At 40.5% G+C, this 17,148-nt stretch overlaps 2 protein-coding genes across 3 annotated transcripts in view; one reads left to right on the top strand and one right to left on the bottom strand.

Moving 5' to 3' along the window:
* Positions 1-6,516, top strand: part of CPM (carboxypeptidase M) — a 289,531-nt gene extending 283,015 nt beyond the window's left edge. The window contains exons 9-10 of the mRNA XM_060025195.2: positions 3,883-4,031; positions 6,268-6,516. Coding sequence (XP_059881178.1) covers positions 3,883-4,031; positions 6,268-6,510 — 392 coding nt within the window. The 3' untranslated portion in view covers positions 6,511-6,516. The remainder of the gene's footprint in view (positions 1-3,882; positions 4,032-6,267) is intronic.
* A 45-nt stretch (positions 6,517-6,561) lies between these two features.
* The window catches only part of SLC35E3 (solute carrier family 35 member E3), a 100,649-nt gene continuing 90,062 nt past the window's right edge, over positions 6,562-17,148 (bottom strand). The window contains exons 5-9 of one of the 2 annotated variants that reach the window (XR_009521226.1): positions 12,260-12,685; positions 9,436-9,526; positions 7,499-7,586; positions 6,746-6,810; positions 6,562-6,657 (exon numbers count right to left, since the gene is read on the bottom strand). The gene's annotated coding sequence lies outside the window, so the exon portion shown is untranslated. Of the gene's footprint in view, positions 6,658-6,718; positions 6,811-7,498; positions 7,587-9,435; positions 9,527-12,259; positions 12,686-17,148 lie in introns of those variants that run through there. The other variant, XR_009521225.1, reaches the window with a different exon arrangement.

Below are 17,148 nucleotides of genomic sequence, written 5' to 3'. Positions count from 1 at the left end.
GTTGTTCTGGGGTTTTATCTTGTTCCTTCATCTGGAACATATTTCTCTGCCATCTCAATTTGTCTAACTTTCTGTGATTGCAGTTTCCATTCTGCGGGCTGCAGGATTGTATTTCTTCTTACTTCTGCTGTCACCTCCCCCTGGTGGATGAGACTGTTTAAGACGCTTGTGTAGGCTTCCTGGTGGGAGGGACTGGTTCCTGCCCATGGGTGGGTGGAGCTGAGTCTTGTCCCTCTGGTGGGCAAGGCCATGTCAGGGGGTGTGTTTATCAGGCAGCTGTGTGCTCAGGAAGACATTAAGCAGCCTGTCTGCTGATGGGTGGGGCTGTGTTCCTACCCTGTTGGTTATGCGTCCCAGCACTGGAGCCTACAGGCTGTTGGGTGGGGCCAGGACTCGGTGAGAAAATGGCAGCCTCCAAGAGGGCTCATGCCAATGAGTACCAACCAGAACTACCACACTACCACCACCAGTGTCCTTGTCCCTGCAGTGAGCCACAGCTGCCCCCACCCCCTGCTTCTGCAGGAGACCCTCCAATACTAGCAGGTAAGTCTAGCCCAGTCTATTATGAGGTCACCGCTTTTTTCCCCTGGGTCCTGGTGCATACAAGACCCTGTGTGCACCCTCCAAGATAGAGTTTCTGTTTCCCCCAGTCCTGGGGAATCCCTGTGACCAAAACCCACTGGCCTTCAAAGCCAGATTCTCTGGGAGCTCCTCCTCCCATTGCCAGACTCCCAGGCTGGGGAGCCTGACACAGGGCTCAGAACTCTCACTCCTGTGGGAGAACTTCTGTTTCCAGTTTTTGGGTCACCCACCTGGCATGTATGGGATTTGATTTTATTGAGATTGCACCCCCTCCTACTGTCTTGTTGTGGCTTCTTCTTTGTCTTTGTGGCTTCTTCTTTGTCTTTGGATGCAGGGTATCTTTTTTGGTAGGTTTCAGCATTTTTTGGTTAATGGTTGTACAGCAGTTAGTTGTGACTTTGGTGTTTCCATAAGAAGTGGTGAGCTCACCTTCTACTCCGCCATCTTGTCTCCTCTCAAGTAACAGTGAATTTAAATGTACAGTTCTGGAGGTTGGAAGTTCAAAACCAGTCTCACTGGGCTAAAGTCCAGGTGTTGGCAGGGCTGGTTCCTTCTGGAGGCTCTTGAAACATCTAGCTTTGAAAATGATGGGGCTCACATCCATGAGACCCACAAGGCTATAGCAAACTGAGAAACAGTTCTTAAAGACTTAACTGGCTACCGCCCAGGACCCAGCACTAAGGCAGCTGACTGAAAAGTGCCCAGTCTTTCTGTGAAAGAGGCGTATCTGCTTGTCTGAAAGTTTCAGTCTGAGGGGCAGTCATCTAATTTAACATACATCTAGGAGCCAACTGAAATACTCTCCAAAGATGGATGCTTGTGGCTGCCATCTTTGCCCTGTCCCTCCACCTCCCTCCAGGATCCTGGAATCTCCTGGAAAAGAGTTTGTGCACTCGTCTGGTGCACTGTTTTTTGCAGTTGCCACCCAGAGGCTACCCCTTGATTTCCTGGGTCTGTTGGCCAGCACGTCTTGTGTTCATAAATCCCACAGAACTGTAACAAACAGAGAAGGAGTTCTTAACCAGCTACACTCAGGGCACAGTGGAGAGGCAGCAGACTGAAAACCCAGTCTTTCTGTGAAAGAGGACTATTAGTTTATCTTCATAGTTGTGGCCTGAGGAGCAGGATTCTAATTAAATACACATCTAGCGGCTGACTACAATCATTCATCAGAGGCCACTGGGCACCATCTTCACTCTCAACCTATGCCGTACCCCAGATCACCAGTGTCTCCAAGAAAGGAGCCTGTGTACCCATCTGTACCCCTTGGCTTTTTTGGCTACTGCCCAGAGAACACATCCCTTGATAGCCTGGCTCTTGGCCAACATGGCTTGTGTTCATGAGTGCAAGAGATGAACAAAGCAAACAAAGAAATGGTTCTTAACTGGCTGTCAGTCACCCCAGGGCTCAGTGCAGAGGGAGTAGACAGAAACACCCATCTCCCAGTCTTCCCCCAGAAGAGGTATATTTGTATACTTTCGAAGCTGTGGGTTTGGCTCCCAATCTGCCTGAACCTTTGTGCTGACTGAGATACTCCCCTTTGGGATACTGACAGGTCTTGGCACACCCTCAACTACTGGAGCCATTAAGACTAAAGTAAGCTGCTTGGATAATCATAAAAGTTTGAGAGAAAACCCAGAGCTGGGGCAGGGTTGAACAGTAAGTTCACCTCTTACACAAAGCCACTCCTTCAAGACTGGAAGAGATGGTTGTTTTATATAATGCATAGAAACCAACACAGAGAGTCAACACAGAGGAATATGTTCCAAATGAAAGAACAAGATAAAACCCCAGAAAAGAGCTTAATGAAATAGAGGTAGGTGATTTACCTGATAAAGAGTTCAAAATAATGGTCATAAAGATACTCACTGAGCTCAGTAGAACTATGCATGAACAAAATGAGAATTTCAACAAAGAGAAAGAAAATATAAGTACCAAATAAAAGTCATAGAGCTGAAAAATACAGTAGAGGAGTTCAACAGCAGACTAGATGAGGCAGAAGAAAGGATAAATGAACCTGAAGACAGGACAATGGAATTCATCCAATCAGAGCAGCAAAAAGAAAAAGAATGAAAAAGAGTGAAGATGGCTTAAAGAACTTATGGGACAACATCAAACAGACAAACATTTGCATTATAGGGGTCCCAGAAGGAGGAGAGAGAGAAAAAGGGATATAAAACTTATTTGAAGAAAAAATGGCTGAAAAGTTCCCTGACCTGGGGAAGGAAGCAGACATCCAGATCCAGGAAGCCTGGAGAGTTCCAAATAAGATGAACCGAAAGAGATCCACATCAAGACACACTGTAATTAAAGTATCAAGAGTTAAAGACAAGTAGAGATATCACCTTACCCCTGTTAGAAAGGCTATTGTCAAAAAAGACAAGAAGCAACAAGTGTTGGCAAGGATGTGGAGAAAAGGGAACCCTTGTGCACTGTTGATGGGAATGTAAATTGGTGCAGCACTACGGAAAACAGTATAGAGATTCTAAGAAAAATCAAAAATAGAACTACCATATGATCCAGTAATTCTACTTCTGGGTATTTGTCCAAAAGAAATGAGAAAACTAACTTGAAAAGATATCTGCACCCACCATGTTCACTGCAGCATTATTTATAATAGCTGAGACACAGAAGCAACTTAATTGGATGGATGAATAAAGAAAATGTGGTATATTTATACAATGGAATACTATTCTGCCATAAGAAGAAATCTTGCCATTTGTGACAATATGGACAGACACTGAGGGCATTATACTAAGTGAAATATCAATAAATCAGAGAAAGACAAATAGCTTATAATGTTACTTATATGTGGAATCTTTAAAAAAAAAACAACTCATGATATAGAGAATAGACTGGTAGTTGCCAGAGGCAGGGGGTGGGGAAAAATAGGTGAAGGCAGTCAAAAAGTACAAACTTCCAGTTATAAAATAAATAAGTCCTGGGGATGTAATGTACAGCATGGTAAATATAGTTAAATACTGTATTGTATATTTGAAATTAGCTAAGAGTAAATCTTAAAAGTTTTCGTCACAAGAAAAAAAATGTGTATGTTAACTGGGCATATTGTGGTGACTGTTACACAATACATATATTAAATCATTATGTTGTACACCTGAAACTAATATGTTATATTTTTATTATATCTCAATTTTTTTTAAAGTTTACCATCCCTTCTGAAACACTCAACTCAAAACAGCTAATAAATATTGGGCATATTTTTCTTAAATAATTACAAGAATGTTTTTTCATATGCCATAAAATGTGGTATTAACATTTAATTCTCTTTTTGTCTTGCAGGTGTAAAGGGTCAAATTTTTGATCAGAATGGGACTCCATTACCCAATGTAACTGTAGAAGTCCAAGACAGAAAACATGTCTGCCCCTATAGAACCAACAAATTTGGAGAGTATTACCTCCTTCTCTTGCCTGGGGTCTATGTAATAGAGGTAAGTATACAATGCTAATAACTATTGTTATTAAAATATTATAGAACTCACAATACTTACTTACCTAGAAAGGATCTAAAATAAGTCTGGAAAGTCCAAAAGTAGATATATCAGGACAGAATAAAAGGCCAACTTGCATTTAGCAGGGAGTGGGTGAGGTGGCAATAATAGGGAGAAACTCAGAAAATCATGTTTTTTCCCCAACTGGCAATTTTTCAAATAGAAGCCAAATCCCATTTCGGGTGGTACCTTTTAGGATAAAAAATGGAACAAACCTTATTAATAAGAATAAATAAACAATGTGGGGTGGTGGGATGAACTGGGAGATTGGGATTAACATATATACACTACTATGTATAACACAGATAACTAATAAGAACCTACTGTATAGCACAGGGAACTCTACTCAATGCTCTGTGTTGTCCTAAATGGGAAGGAAATCCAAAAAGGAGGGGATATATACATACATAGAGCTGATTCATTTTGCTGTACAGCAGAAACTAACACAACATTGTAAAGCAACTACATTCCAGTAAAAATTTAAAAACACAAACAAAAATACAATGTGGCCACAGTTCTTCCAAGCTTCATGGAATACCAGTTTAACATCTGTTCCGTGAACCATAACTTCTACTATTAAAAATTGATTGCGACACAAGTTCCTTAGAATTCACTACAAATAAAATTTGATCCACAAAGTTTACCACTATATTAAGTGATACATATTTTGCTGCCCGCTCATAAGCAAACGATGGTGAGTTTTCCAATCAATGCAAGTAAAATTCCAGATTTTAATTTTATTTAGATGCATGTTTCTAAGGCTTTTCTTCCTCTAAGGACGCATGGACTAGTTTGAGGCTGAGTGAGTTTATGTGAATGAACTAAATGAATAAGTATCTGATTTATTTGGCCAGATTATGACTCTTCCTCTTTGATGTGACTTTAAGAATGTCAAGATTCATCTAGTTTGCTTAATGGGTCTAACGCCAGCCATACTAGTCATTCCGTATAGAGCTACTCCTGAGAGAAGGTAGTCATCTATTCTGTAGTAAAAACTGGCTTTGTAGTTGTTTCTTCTTTAGGACATAATAAAGGGCATGGTTTTCAGTTCATAAAACTCTAGGATTAAAAACCCCTGCTCCATAGGTTATCACCAAAGTACTCAGCACTTTGAGTGAGGGGCTCATGCTTTTCTTGAGTATCTTTCCTCCTACCGAGGACATGAATAGAGCTGGAAAGACCTCAACTCACGCCTAAAAAGACCCTTTATTTTCCTGTTATTTACTGTGACATTTTCATTCTGTGAAAAAAAAGGGTTTTCCTTATAGTGAATCTATCAACAAATTGTTTTTATGCAAATCCCATAAATAAGCCACATCTTGGATATATGTATAACAGATTCACTTTGCTATACACCTGAAACTAACAATTTGTAAACTAACTATACTCCAATAAAAAATTTTAAAAATAAGCCACATATTTATAGAATAAAGTTATGCACAAGTTGGCTTTAGTTACTAGCTCTAGGACAAAAACAGAAGGTAAGAAAGACTCTGGAAGCTGAAATGAATGGCTAAAATACATGCCATTAGTGGTTACGTAAATGTTATTCTTTTCCCTCTCTACCATATATAATAAAAGCATTTCTCAGTAGCAATAGTCTATAGTTCGTTTAGTATTTGTCATTATTTTCCTGATCATTTCCTCCACCAAAAAGATAAATCTAGCTGAAGATTCAGACTCATGGACAAAACCAGGTAAAATCAAAGCTTTTTAAAGAAGCAATAACTTACATATACACTTAGATCAGCTGCAAGGAAAATGGAATAAATTGAGAAAAAAATTCCACTTATAAATAATCTTGACACAGAATCAGGATATTAAGTACAGACTTGAGACAAAGAGAAACAGTCAACTCTTTACCTTTGCGCTCCATGAAAACGATGGGGACAGAAATCAGTCTATTGCTTCTGACTTACATCTTCAGATAAAGGAACTGTCTTTATTTCACTTTGTAATTCTCAGCAACAGCATTAACAACTGCGGTCCATATCAGTAGGCACTTGGTAACTCATTCACCGCGCAGGACTGAAGCTGTTTCTAGCCTGGGGAGACCTGGCAGGTTGTTACATGTGTTTCATAAAGGCTGCATTTTAGTGGTGGATATCAGTGTTTTTCACTGTTGGCACCACAAAACATCTGAAATCACTCAGATAACTTTCTTGTTTCCTCTCAGGTTACAGTCCCTGGACACAATCCACATCTCACAGAAGTGACTATTCCCCCAAAATCCCAGAACTTCAGTGCTCTTAAAAAGGATATTTTACTTCCATTCACAGGGCAATTGGATCATATCCCAGAATCAGATCCTTTATGTCCTATAATTCCTCTTTACAGAGATTTGCAAGGCCACTCAGCTGCAACAAAGCCCAGTCTGTTCTTATTTTTAGTGACTCTTTTTCATATATTGTTCAAATAAAGCAGAATGTGAAACTCAACCCCCATCACCACCTGGAATCAGGGCTTACTCACGCCAGGTTACTGCAACTCTAACTCCCTCTGTGGGACCTTGACTGGATAAACTCCACGGTCCTTCCCTAAGAAGAGAAATGTTTGTTTCCAAATCCTGCAACAAGCAAAGTATGGTGATAATGAAAGGAATGATTTAGTCTTAATGATGGAAGACACTTACCCATCAAGTACTGCTCACTTACACTTAATCTTGAAGTAGTCTTAGAAATTTGTAAGAAGTTAAACTTGAGAAGCATGAAAGAAGTTCCTGCAAGAAAAAAAGGAGGTAATTTTGTATACAGAGAACCATTTGAATATAAGCAATGAAGATGAACATTTATTGATCACCTACTATATACAAGACCTTGCCATGTGTACTATATGTGAAGAGATAGTGCCATATATAATTCTCAGTGCAGGGAAAAATGATGATAGGACTGGGAATATTAAGTTTTGCCAACGTTCTAAGGAAATGTGAGAGAAAACAGGCAACCATGTCTCAGTGGCCCAAGAAAATATGGGCCTGATGGGATGACAAATTTGTCTACTGAGCCCCAAAATAATAGGTCAATTAAGGTAAGGGTCCCTGCCTTTCTGCAACCAGATGCCACAGTCTTCTCTTATGCTGATGACCCCCAAATGCCTGAGCTTCACACTCAGGTCTGACTGCCCACTGGACACATCTACCTGGATGTGACCCATAGATACCTCAAACTCATCATGTTGAAAAATTGAACATACTTCTCTCCCCAGAGCTGGTCTTCCTCCTGCCTTCTGTCTCAGTTACTGATAGCACCAAACTAGAAACCTGGGAGTCACCCTTGATACCTCCTCCTCCTCCTCCATCCCATCTATCCAGTCAGTCACTAAAGATTGATGTTATTTGTATGTGTTGATTGATTCTACCCTCTCTTCATGGCTACTAACACCACCAGGTTTAGGCCATCATAGCTCACCTGTACCACGGCAACAGCTCTACTGGTCTCTTGCTTCCAGCTTTCTCCTCTTCAAATCCAACCTCCACACAGCACTGGGGAAAGGGGTCTATTTAAAACAAAAATCAGCAATCAACTGCTTGTAGTTCCTACACACACAACACACTGTGTGTCCCCTGTGTCTGCAATGACATTCTGACCCACTACATTTTCTTTCCCACTCCTCCTTTAAAACCCAGTTCAGGTTGTTTAATGGGTACAGAGTTTCTGTTTGTCATGATGAGAAAGTTCTGGAAATAGATAGTGATAATGGTTGTACAACATTGTGAAGTATTTAATGCCACTGAATTGTATACTCAAAACTGGTTAAAATTGTAAATTTTATGTTATGTATATTATACCACAATAAAAAAAAGAGGATAGTGACTATTAAATATTAAAATAATGCTTCATTAGGTGCTTCATAATAATGTACTCTAGAAAGTGAAGGCTCCAAGGCATACATGCTATGTAAATTACATATCTTACTTAGGTGAAACTCCAACAGAAACAAAGACTAGTCTGTTAAAGAGTAAACAAGTAAAATATAAAGATCAATGATGATTCCCTTAAAAAAAACAACAACAACAACAGTTCAGGTATCAACTCCTCTGGGAAACCTTTGCTGACCATTGTCCCATTCCACTCAGTTTCACCCCCTCCCAGCCCCTTTGCTCCACAAGTTAAACAGGTTACCTCTGTTGTGGGATTTATAACACTGCATTATGCTCTTCTATTTCCATGAGTGATTTTCTCTGGCAGAGTGAGAGGTCTCTGAGACCAGGGTCTATTTAATTTGTTTGAAAAACTTATTCTAAACCCTATCACATGGTGAGACCTGAATGAATGAACCAAGTGCTCCAGCAAACTGCTGCTCTTAAAACATTATATGCAAGAATTAGGGGAGGTGGGGGTATCAAACAGCAGACCAGCAACTCTGGCGAGCAGGTTTCTGAGTGCTGTGTATCGCTCATGAAAGTGAGTTGCCTTGGCTCTTATTTTAAATTGAAAGTCCCATAGGGTCTGGAAACAGAAACTGTACTGGGCTTGGTACCTGCTTGAGACCCACAAATGAAAGGGAGATACATGGGCATTTAGGAGCTATTCCTATGCCAGTTTATTCTACATGCACAAAATCATACATGTTAATATCAGCAATATTTGTAGAACTCTTTTAAATCTGGTAATAACCTAAATATCTTGATCATTTTTATTTAAATAAGTGGTAATTTATTATATACTTGAAAGTATATATTAATATAATATTGCAGAAAATGAGTTTGGTAATATTACAGATAAAAGTATACAAAACTCAACTTGATTTACTATCAAGTCCTAAACAATTTTCAGTCAGGCATTCTGAGTTCTAACTTTTCCTTTTCTAAGATAGCAATTCTGAAGGGACATGAACCTTAATGTAAATTTCTGAAGGAAATAATGCTTTTAAAATCAGAAATTTTATCAGAATCAAACTTAAAACCATTTAGAGACAAGCAAAACAATTTAGAAAATTTCCAAACCAAATATAAACCAAACCTGAATTTAGTTCAGAGCAGGTTTGAGGTATATTTTGCAGCGACAGCTCTGTGCTTGAAAGTGAAGTTTGCTGCAAGGATTTAGTATGGTAGAATCCCAGCTACACCCTCCACTCATCAAGTGATGTGTTCAAGAGAAAAAACAACCATGGAATTCTGACTACAGTGAGACCAGATCCCCAACACCTTTCCTACTGTTCTCCACCCTCTTAGGCTGTTGATTATGCTCCCCGGGTTCTAAGTTCAGGTGTAATTCCTTTTATAGAGAAACCAACATAGTAAAAGATTTTCAAGATAGGCGAAAAGAAGATAGCATGTATAATAGAATGATAATTAGGAGGCAGGAGCCCTGTGATTCAACCCACCACAGTTCAGTTTCCTTACCTGTAAAATGAAGGTCTCTGCTTGACTGTGATTCTATGATTATCAGTAGCAGCGGTGTAAGATGCCACACTCTGGTGCCAGTTTTGGGTACCTGCCCAGGTGGAGGAAGGATAATTAACACTCAAGAGGCATAAATATTTTGAAGGCAGTATAACTTATTAGAGACCAATAAACAGAATTGGTCTGAAAGCTGAAACAGTGGCTAGCTAGAATGACCATTTAATAATATTTAAGGAAATGTTCATGAAATAACACAGCTTTTACCCACGTACCTCCTCAAATTATAATAAATGTTAACAAGAATGAATTTAAATGGTGGAGAGTATTTTAGAGAAATGTTAAGTCTCTGCAGGTACTATCAGTGTTGACTTTGGTGCTTAATTTATCACAGACTTGAGCTGTTGGATGTATCAGAAATGTTAAAAAGCCTCTTCTCAATATTTCTGAAAGTCTAAGAAATCAACATTTTTGTTCTAGAAGCAAATTTGCATTTGTAGTATTTCTTAAAATGGTATGAGAGGTTAGCTCTACCTTTAGAAAGTAAAAATATCTGTCACTGGATTAAAAATATCTTTTCCTAGGGAATCTAGAAAAATGAGCATAGCATATTGTCTCACTGTGACAGGGGAAGTTGCTTATTGAGAAATTTGGTTCTTATTCTACACGGTGACAATACAGTTGATGCCTATGTCATGACAGATTTAGATTGGCGGGAAGGGGAGAAAATTATGATGGTTAAAGTGAAAAAAAGTTCACAGCACCTAACGTAGAAATTTGGGGAAACAGTCTAACTTCATTACAGACTTTACATTGTATCACTGATAAGCAGATATTGTACTGTATTGCTCACAAACCATTTTATCATACTTCAGCACATGAACTACTCCATAGCCTTTTATAAATGTTGCATAAGCTGATTTTATAAGTTTTCTCAGTGACTTTCTTTTGTACTATAATTAAAAACTTAAAATGCACAAATTGTCTAAGACTAAAAAGTGTTATGGGGCAGGGGCCAAGACTACCTCTGAATTCAGTAAAATCAGAATATTTCTGATTCTCAATAAAGAATTAATATTTCTGTAAACAACAAATGCTGTTTCTTTCCATTACATTACTTTGAAAACAAATACTTACACCAGTGTACAAAGTCCACATACCAGAGAGAACTGACTGCCATCAAATAAAGACCAAATCTAATGACCTTTTATGAGGCAACAGTACTGCAATAATTCTTCAAAGCCCAGAGAGTCCTTCCGGAAGTTTATATGATATATACCTATCCAAATTACTTTGTGCCATGGGGGAGATAATGGATGAAAAGTGTGCCTACTGGCACAAAACCCAAAAAACAAACACACAAAAAAATCACACAAAAAACACATACCACAAACACACACACACACAAAATCTTTGGAAAATTCCCAGCATACACTGTAAAGGGTCTGAGAAATCAAGCAGGAAAGAAATGGATTCCCCAGACTCAGCCATGGAAACATTTGCTTAAATAATTTAGCCTAGTACCATCTCTTTGAACTTACATATCTAGAAATTTTGGGAAATGCTGGTATATAGGGAGGGGTCTTTTGTCTTGAATAATATTTTATAGATTTCAAAGTGCTTTTGAAACACAGAATAATAAAAAATTTGCCTCTTCTAGGAATTGGATAACTAACAGCCCTAACCCTCATCCCTTCATCGATGCAACCTCTTAACATCGAATTTCTAGTCATAGGACAGAGAGGTTGGGCTTAAGTGTATGTCTGCCCCCTGAAACATGCTAAACAAATAATAGTTTAAATAAGACAAGACTGAGTAGGAACTAATTTACAGGTACCAATTTCTAAAAAGTGACAAATGTCTCAATTTTGAAGATGAATTGGGGCCAGTTTTTCTATTTTCAAAAGAGAATTCATTATATAGGACCACCTTTAGCAGGAGTTTCCTGGTATATCTTAGCTAGACTTTGATACTTTTTTAAAAAATTTTTTTGGCCGTACCACGTGGCATATGGGATCTTAGTCCCCCAGCCAGGGATCGAATTCACACCCCCTGCAGTGGAAGCACGGAGTCTTAACCACTGGACCGCCAGGGAAGTCCCTAGACATTGATCCTTAAATTTGCAGCTCCTTATAGCGTTTATTACTCCCTACGCCACCGTCCAAAGCAAAGTACAAATGAACTAAATTTTAAACTATTAGACATAGAGGGGAAAAAGGTAAAAGAAGATAAACTGTAAAAAGGATTAGTCAGCTTTTTGGTTGGTAGTATGTTTTCGTTTTTTCCTACTTCATTTTTGAAATTTTCTACTAACTACTTTTAGAATGAAAGAAAAGCAACTGATTTAAAAAATGAAACCTCAGGGCTTCCCTGGTGGCGCAGTGGTTGAGAGTCCGCCTGCCGATGCTGGGGACCGCTGAGCTTGTGCAACCGGAGCCTGTGCTCCGCAACCGCAGAGGCCGCAACAGTGAGAGGCCCGCGTACCTCAAAAAAAAAAAAAAAAAAAAAAAAGAAACCTCAGATTTCAGAAGCGCCAGCGTACACAATTGCTACACCTTCTTACATATTCATTGAAATTTCCAGATCTTGAAATAAGTTTATTAACTTAGCTCAGTTAATTAAACTTTTCCCTAATTGATCAAGAACATGTTCTTCAACACTAACATATAGTATTTTTACACAGTGTTTGTCTCATGAAGCCCTGAAGGGTGAATAGTAAAAGATTTCAGGACCAAAATGTGTAACAACTCCCATTATTTCTTTGCTTTCTAGCCCAGCAATCTGTCTTCCAGGAGTATTCTGTACTTACTGTTAGGAATCTACCTACCAGTAGTTAGGAGCTGACTGTTGGCTTCCGAGAACTCCCAATGCGGTGCTTCCACCTGGTGGTTAAAGTGCTTAACTACAGAGACCTGGTCTCACATGCCTCTTAAAAAAGAAAAATGAACGATTGTGAGAAAAGGTGAAAAAAAGTATTTTTTTTAAATACAGAAGGCTGTTCTGTTTTTAAGAAAAGCTTTCCCAATTCTATTACAAGTCTGATACCATATCAACTTTTAAAGACCACTGTTTCCTTAAAATGTTTCTCTTTTGCCATTTAAGTAATTTATTGCATGGACAATATTTTTTCAGGATGATTCTTACAAGTGTCTTGTCCTCTTGTAAACTAGAGAAAACTGCACAGCTGATTTCCTTGCCAAGCAACATCCTTTACTGAATGCCTACTGTGCACACAATGCATTAGATGAGGCACCTGGGGGAACAAGGCAACACAAAAGGATGTTACAATCTGCTATTGAAAGATAACAAAGCAGCAAGGCAGTGAATTTAAGTGTGAACAGAGTTCCAGGCAACGTGGGAAAAAAAAGGGCGGGGTGAATTCAAGTCTAGCTCACTGGGTTTATGGTCATGAATGGATGCAAGAAGGATATTAAACGACTTCTGGTCCTTCCCACCTGCCAGACTCCATCCCAGGCTCTATGCATTTATTGTCTCTAATTCTAAGTCCACTAAGCAGGTAAGTACCAGATCTGCTATTTTGAATTTAGCCTGTCCCGGTCCACTAGGATGAAAATTAAAAGTCTTGAGAGACTCAGGAGGCCTAGGACCTTTGTTGCAGCAAGAAAGATGAGAGAAGAGAGTGGTGAAAAGAAAGCACCTGTTCCACAGACAGCTGTAAAAGTAAAATGATCAGGCAAACATCTGAGATAATGTCCAACAAGCAGTGAAATTATTGGGGTTTTTTAATATTTAAATCAGGGAAGCAACATGAAGATATCTGTAAATTATCTATAAATGAACCAAAAAAAAGGGTGAAGTCAACTTAGGCAGATGTTACTGTGATCTTGGAAGAAGGCCTAATACAGGGTATTGCCTGGAAAGGTGTGGACCAAAAATAAGCACATAAAAATACTAAAACTTAACTGAGAAATAAATGAAATTCACCTAACATGACAGTAAAAAAAAATGTTTTGAAAAAGTTGAAATTGTGAATATGGAAGATATTTTGTTACGCTGACTTCAAGTTGTTGGGTGAACATATAAATAGTTGTATTCTGAAGGCAGATCTATAGGACTGAAAGGATGAGAGGGCAATGTTGGGAATTCCCTGGTAGTCCAGTGGTTAGGACTCAATGCTTTCACTGCCATGGGCCCGGGTTTCATCCCTGGTCAGGGAACTAAGATCCCGCAAACTGCGGCAAAAAAAAAAAAGAGAGAGAGGCAATGTCTATCAATTTTTTAAAATAGGAATTTTTAAAGGAGAGTTTTAGAAGAGTGATAAGAATTCAAGTATGATTTAGGATCACCACCCTCCTAAAAACAATCAATTATGGTTCTCTTATCTGAAATAATAATATTCTAACAATATTTTAATATATAATTTCAAATACATTACCTGCTAGTAAATTACTAAACACACGTGGAGTCTCCCAACTGCTTGTCACTTCACAATGCCCTTGTTCTATTTTCTGTTGCTCTTTGCTAGTTCCTGTTAACAGTTCATTTTACAATTTATTATAATTAAACACTTCTGAGCACCTTCTAAATGTGCTGGTGCTTTCAGATAATTATCTTTTTAAAGCAGTATTTGTAAATGTCAAAAATTCCCTATCATATCTAATTGAAAGCTGGCTGCATGATAGACAATATGGCTACAAACTTTAATTAAACAACTGGTACTTTTTAAAGAAATAATTATTAAGAAATAATTTTTTATAAATACTAAATCAAAACCCAATTCAGAATTCACATAACCAGAAAATGCAACTACCAACTTTTCACAATACAATGAATGACTACTTGCAGTTATTGTCATCAGCCTACAGACCTAAACACTAATCAGTACCTTTAAAACATTTATTAAAATTAAAAATCTAAATTATGCCAACATATAACCCTGGTTTAGCTTTGGGACCCACAATCTCCTGCTTTTAAAGCCGGCTTCAAGACTTAAGTCCCAGTGCTTTGATTCATTCAATAAACTCTTATTGAGCACCTACCTGTATGTGTATCACAATCAAGAAGATGTTCTTGGCTTCATGGAATTTAGTTTCATAGATGACACAGAGGAGTTACAAGCAATTACGATAGGGCTTTTCATGCTGACAAGTGACAGGGTAGCTAACCCTAGTCCCATCCATGCACTAGCTACATCCCTTCCAGACCGTTCAGAACTATCACATGTTGAGAAACCACTTAAGCCAGGCTGCCATATGGTAACACAAGTGAACAGGATAGGGAGACAACAGCATTTCGTGGCCCTACTAAATTGTAACATCATTCTCTCATGTTGGTCTTATTCGATGCCTTAGAGGCTCCCAACTGCCCATATATGTGTACTTCCAAAGTGGGCAGGCATGGTCCTTCCAAAACAAAAGAAGCATATTCAGACTACTGCCTTTGATTATCCAAATAGATGATATTCAAATATAATTTTTATTTTAACAAAACTAATTATAATGGGGGAGAAATGTGGCCAAGATGGCAGAAAAGGGAAAACCCTGAGCACACCTCCTCCCATGGGCACACCAAAATTACAATAGGGAAACTATTGATGAGAAAAACTGGAAGACTAGCAGAAAAGACCTTCAACCAAAGAAGGAACCACAATGAGCAGGGTAAGAGGGGTGGTGACGTAGTAGTCAAGATCCATACCGCGGGTGTGTCACCCACCAAGGAGCGAGTGGTCAGCTCCACATTGGGCTCCCCAGCCCGGGGAGTCCTGCACCAAGAGGATGAGCCCCTAGAATGTCTGACTTTAAAGGCCAGCAGGGCTTACTTTTGGGAGAGCCAGAGGACTGTGGGAAATAGAGACACCACTCTTAAAGGTGCACACAAACTCTCACATCCTCCAGGACCCAGAGTATAAGCAGTAATTTGAAAGAAGCATCAGTCTCACCATCTGATCTTGGAGTCTCCTGGAGAGGTAGGAGGCAACTGCAGCTCACCCTGGGGACATAGACACTGGCAGCAACCATCTTTGGGAGTTTGCTCTACCCCATGAACACTGCTGGCAAGTGCCATTTTGGAGTCCTTGCTCTAGCTTATTAGCCTTGGGATCCAGCCCCTCCCACCAGCCCGTGGTTATCAGTACTGGGATGCCTCAGCCCAAGCAACCAACCAGGTGGAGAGACAGCCCCACCCACCACGAGGCCTGCTGCCTTAAGATCCCCTGAGCCCACAGTCAACCCAGGACCTGGCTCTGTCTACCAGAGGCCTCAGACCCTGACCCTGCCTACCAATGGGCTGGCACTAGCCACAGGACCAGGCTCACCCACCAGTGGGTAGACACCAGTCCCGGGATCCCATGGGCACCAGCCCTACCCACCACCAGGCCAAAACACCAACTCCAGGACCCCCAGGACACTGCAGCTAAAGACCCCAGGACCTGGATCTGCCAACCAGTGAGCCAGCACTAGCCCCAGGACACCCTGGGCCTTGGCCCTGCCCACCATCAGGTGGACACCAGCCCCAGGACCACTTCAGCCCTGCAGCCTACAGTATCAGGACCCAGCCCATCCACCAGTAGGCCTGCACCAGTCACAAGACCCTTTGGGCCCTGGTCCTGCCCAACAGCAGGCCAAAATCAGCTCTGGGACACCTTGGGACCCTCAGCCAGCTGGTCCAGGATCCAGCCCCACCTACCAGCAGGACACCAGCTCTAGGACCCTTAGGGCCCTGCAGCCAGAGACCTGGGAATGCAGTTCTGCCCACCAGTGAGCTAGCACTAGCTCCAGCACTGTCTACCCGCAGGCCAACACCAGCCCCAGGAACCCCCAGGCCCCAATCCCACCCACCAGCAGGCAGACACCAGCTCCAAGACCCTTTGGACCCATTAGCCAGCTGCCCCAGCCTCCAGCCCCATTCACCAGTGGGCCAACACCAGCTTTGGGACACCTCAGACCCAGCAGCCAGCTGTGTCAGGAACTGGCCCCACCCACCAGCAAGCCAACATTAGATCGAGGACACACTCCCCCACCTCCATCCCCATAACCATCCACTCTAGTACCTGGCTCCACTCACTAGTGGATTAGCTGGAGCCCAGGATCCCCCAGGGCCCCATAGCCAGCAACCTTGTAATCCAGCCCTACCCACCAGCAGATGGCAGCCTCTGCACAAGGCAGGGCTTGGAAACCAACCAGAACAGGGCCAGCCACACCCACCAAGATGGCCCACAGTAATCAGCCCACCACAACAGAAGGGTTCAAGCAGCCCAAATAGGGGGCACCCTTAGAGCATACAGCCCTAGTCACCAGGTAATGATCATAATGATGTTCAGAACTTTAGATATCTATGGCTGAACAGAGCAAAAAGTTATACAGTTTTAACGAAGAGTTAGAAAATACAAAGAAGAGTCAAACAGAGATGAAGAATACAATAACTGAAATGAAAAATACACTAGAAAGAATCAACAGTAGATTAGATGGTACAGAGGAATGGATCCACAAGCTAGAAGACAGAGTAGTGGGAATCACTGGAGCTGAACAGAAAAAGCAAACAGACAAGCAAACAAATAAAAAGAAATTAGGACAATCCCAATGTTCATAGCAGCATTATTTACAATAGCCAAGATATGGAAGCAACCTAAGTGTCCACCAACAGACAAATGGATAAATAAGATGTGGTATATATACAATGGAATACTACTCAGCCATAAAAGAGAATGGAATTTTGCCATTTGAAACATGGATGGACTTGAAGGGTGTTATGTTTAGT

The sequence above is a fragment of the Delphinus delphis genome, chromosome 11 (assembly GCF_949987515.2).
Source record: "Delphinus delphis chromosome 11, mDelDel1.2, whole genome shotgun sequence".
Taxonomy (NCBI): domain Eukaryota; kingdom Metazoa; phylum Chordata; class Mammalia; order Artiodactyla; family Delphinidae; genus Delphinus; species Delphinus delphis.
Note: the sequence above shows the minus strand (reverse complement) of the source record. Positions and strands in the feature narration are given on the sequence as shown.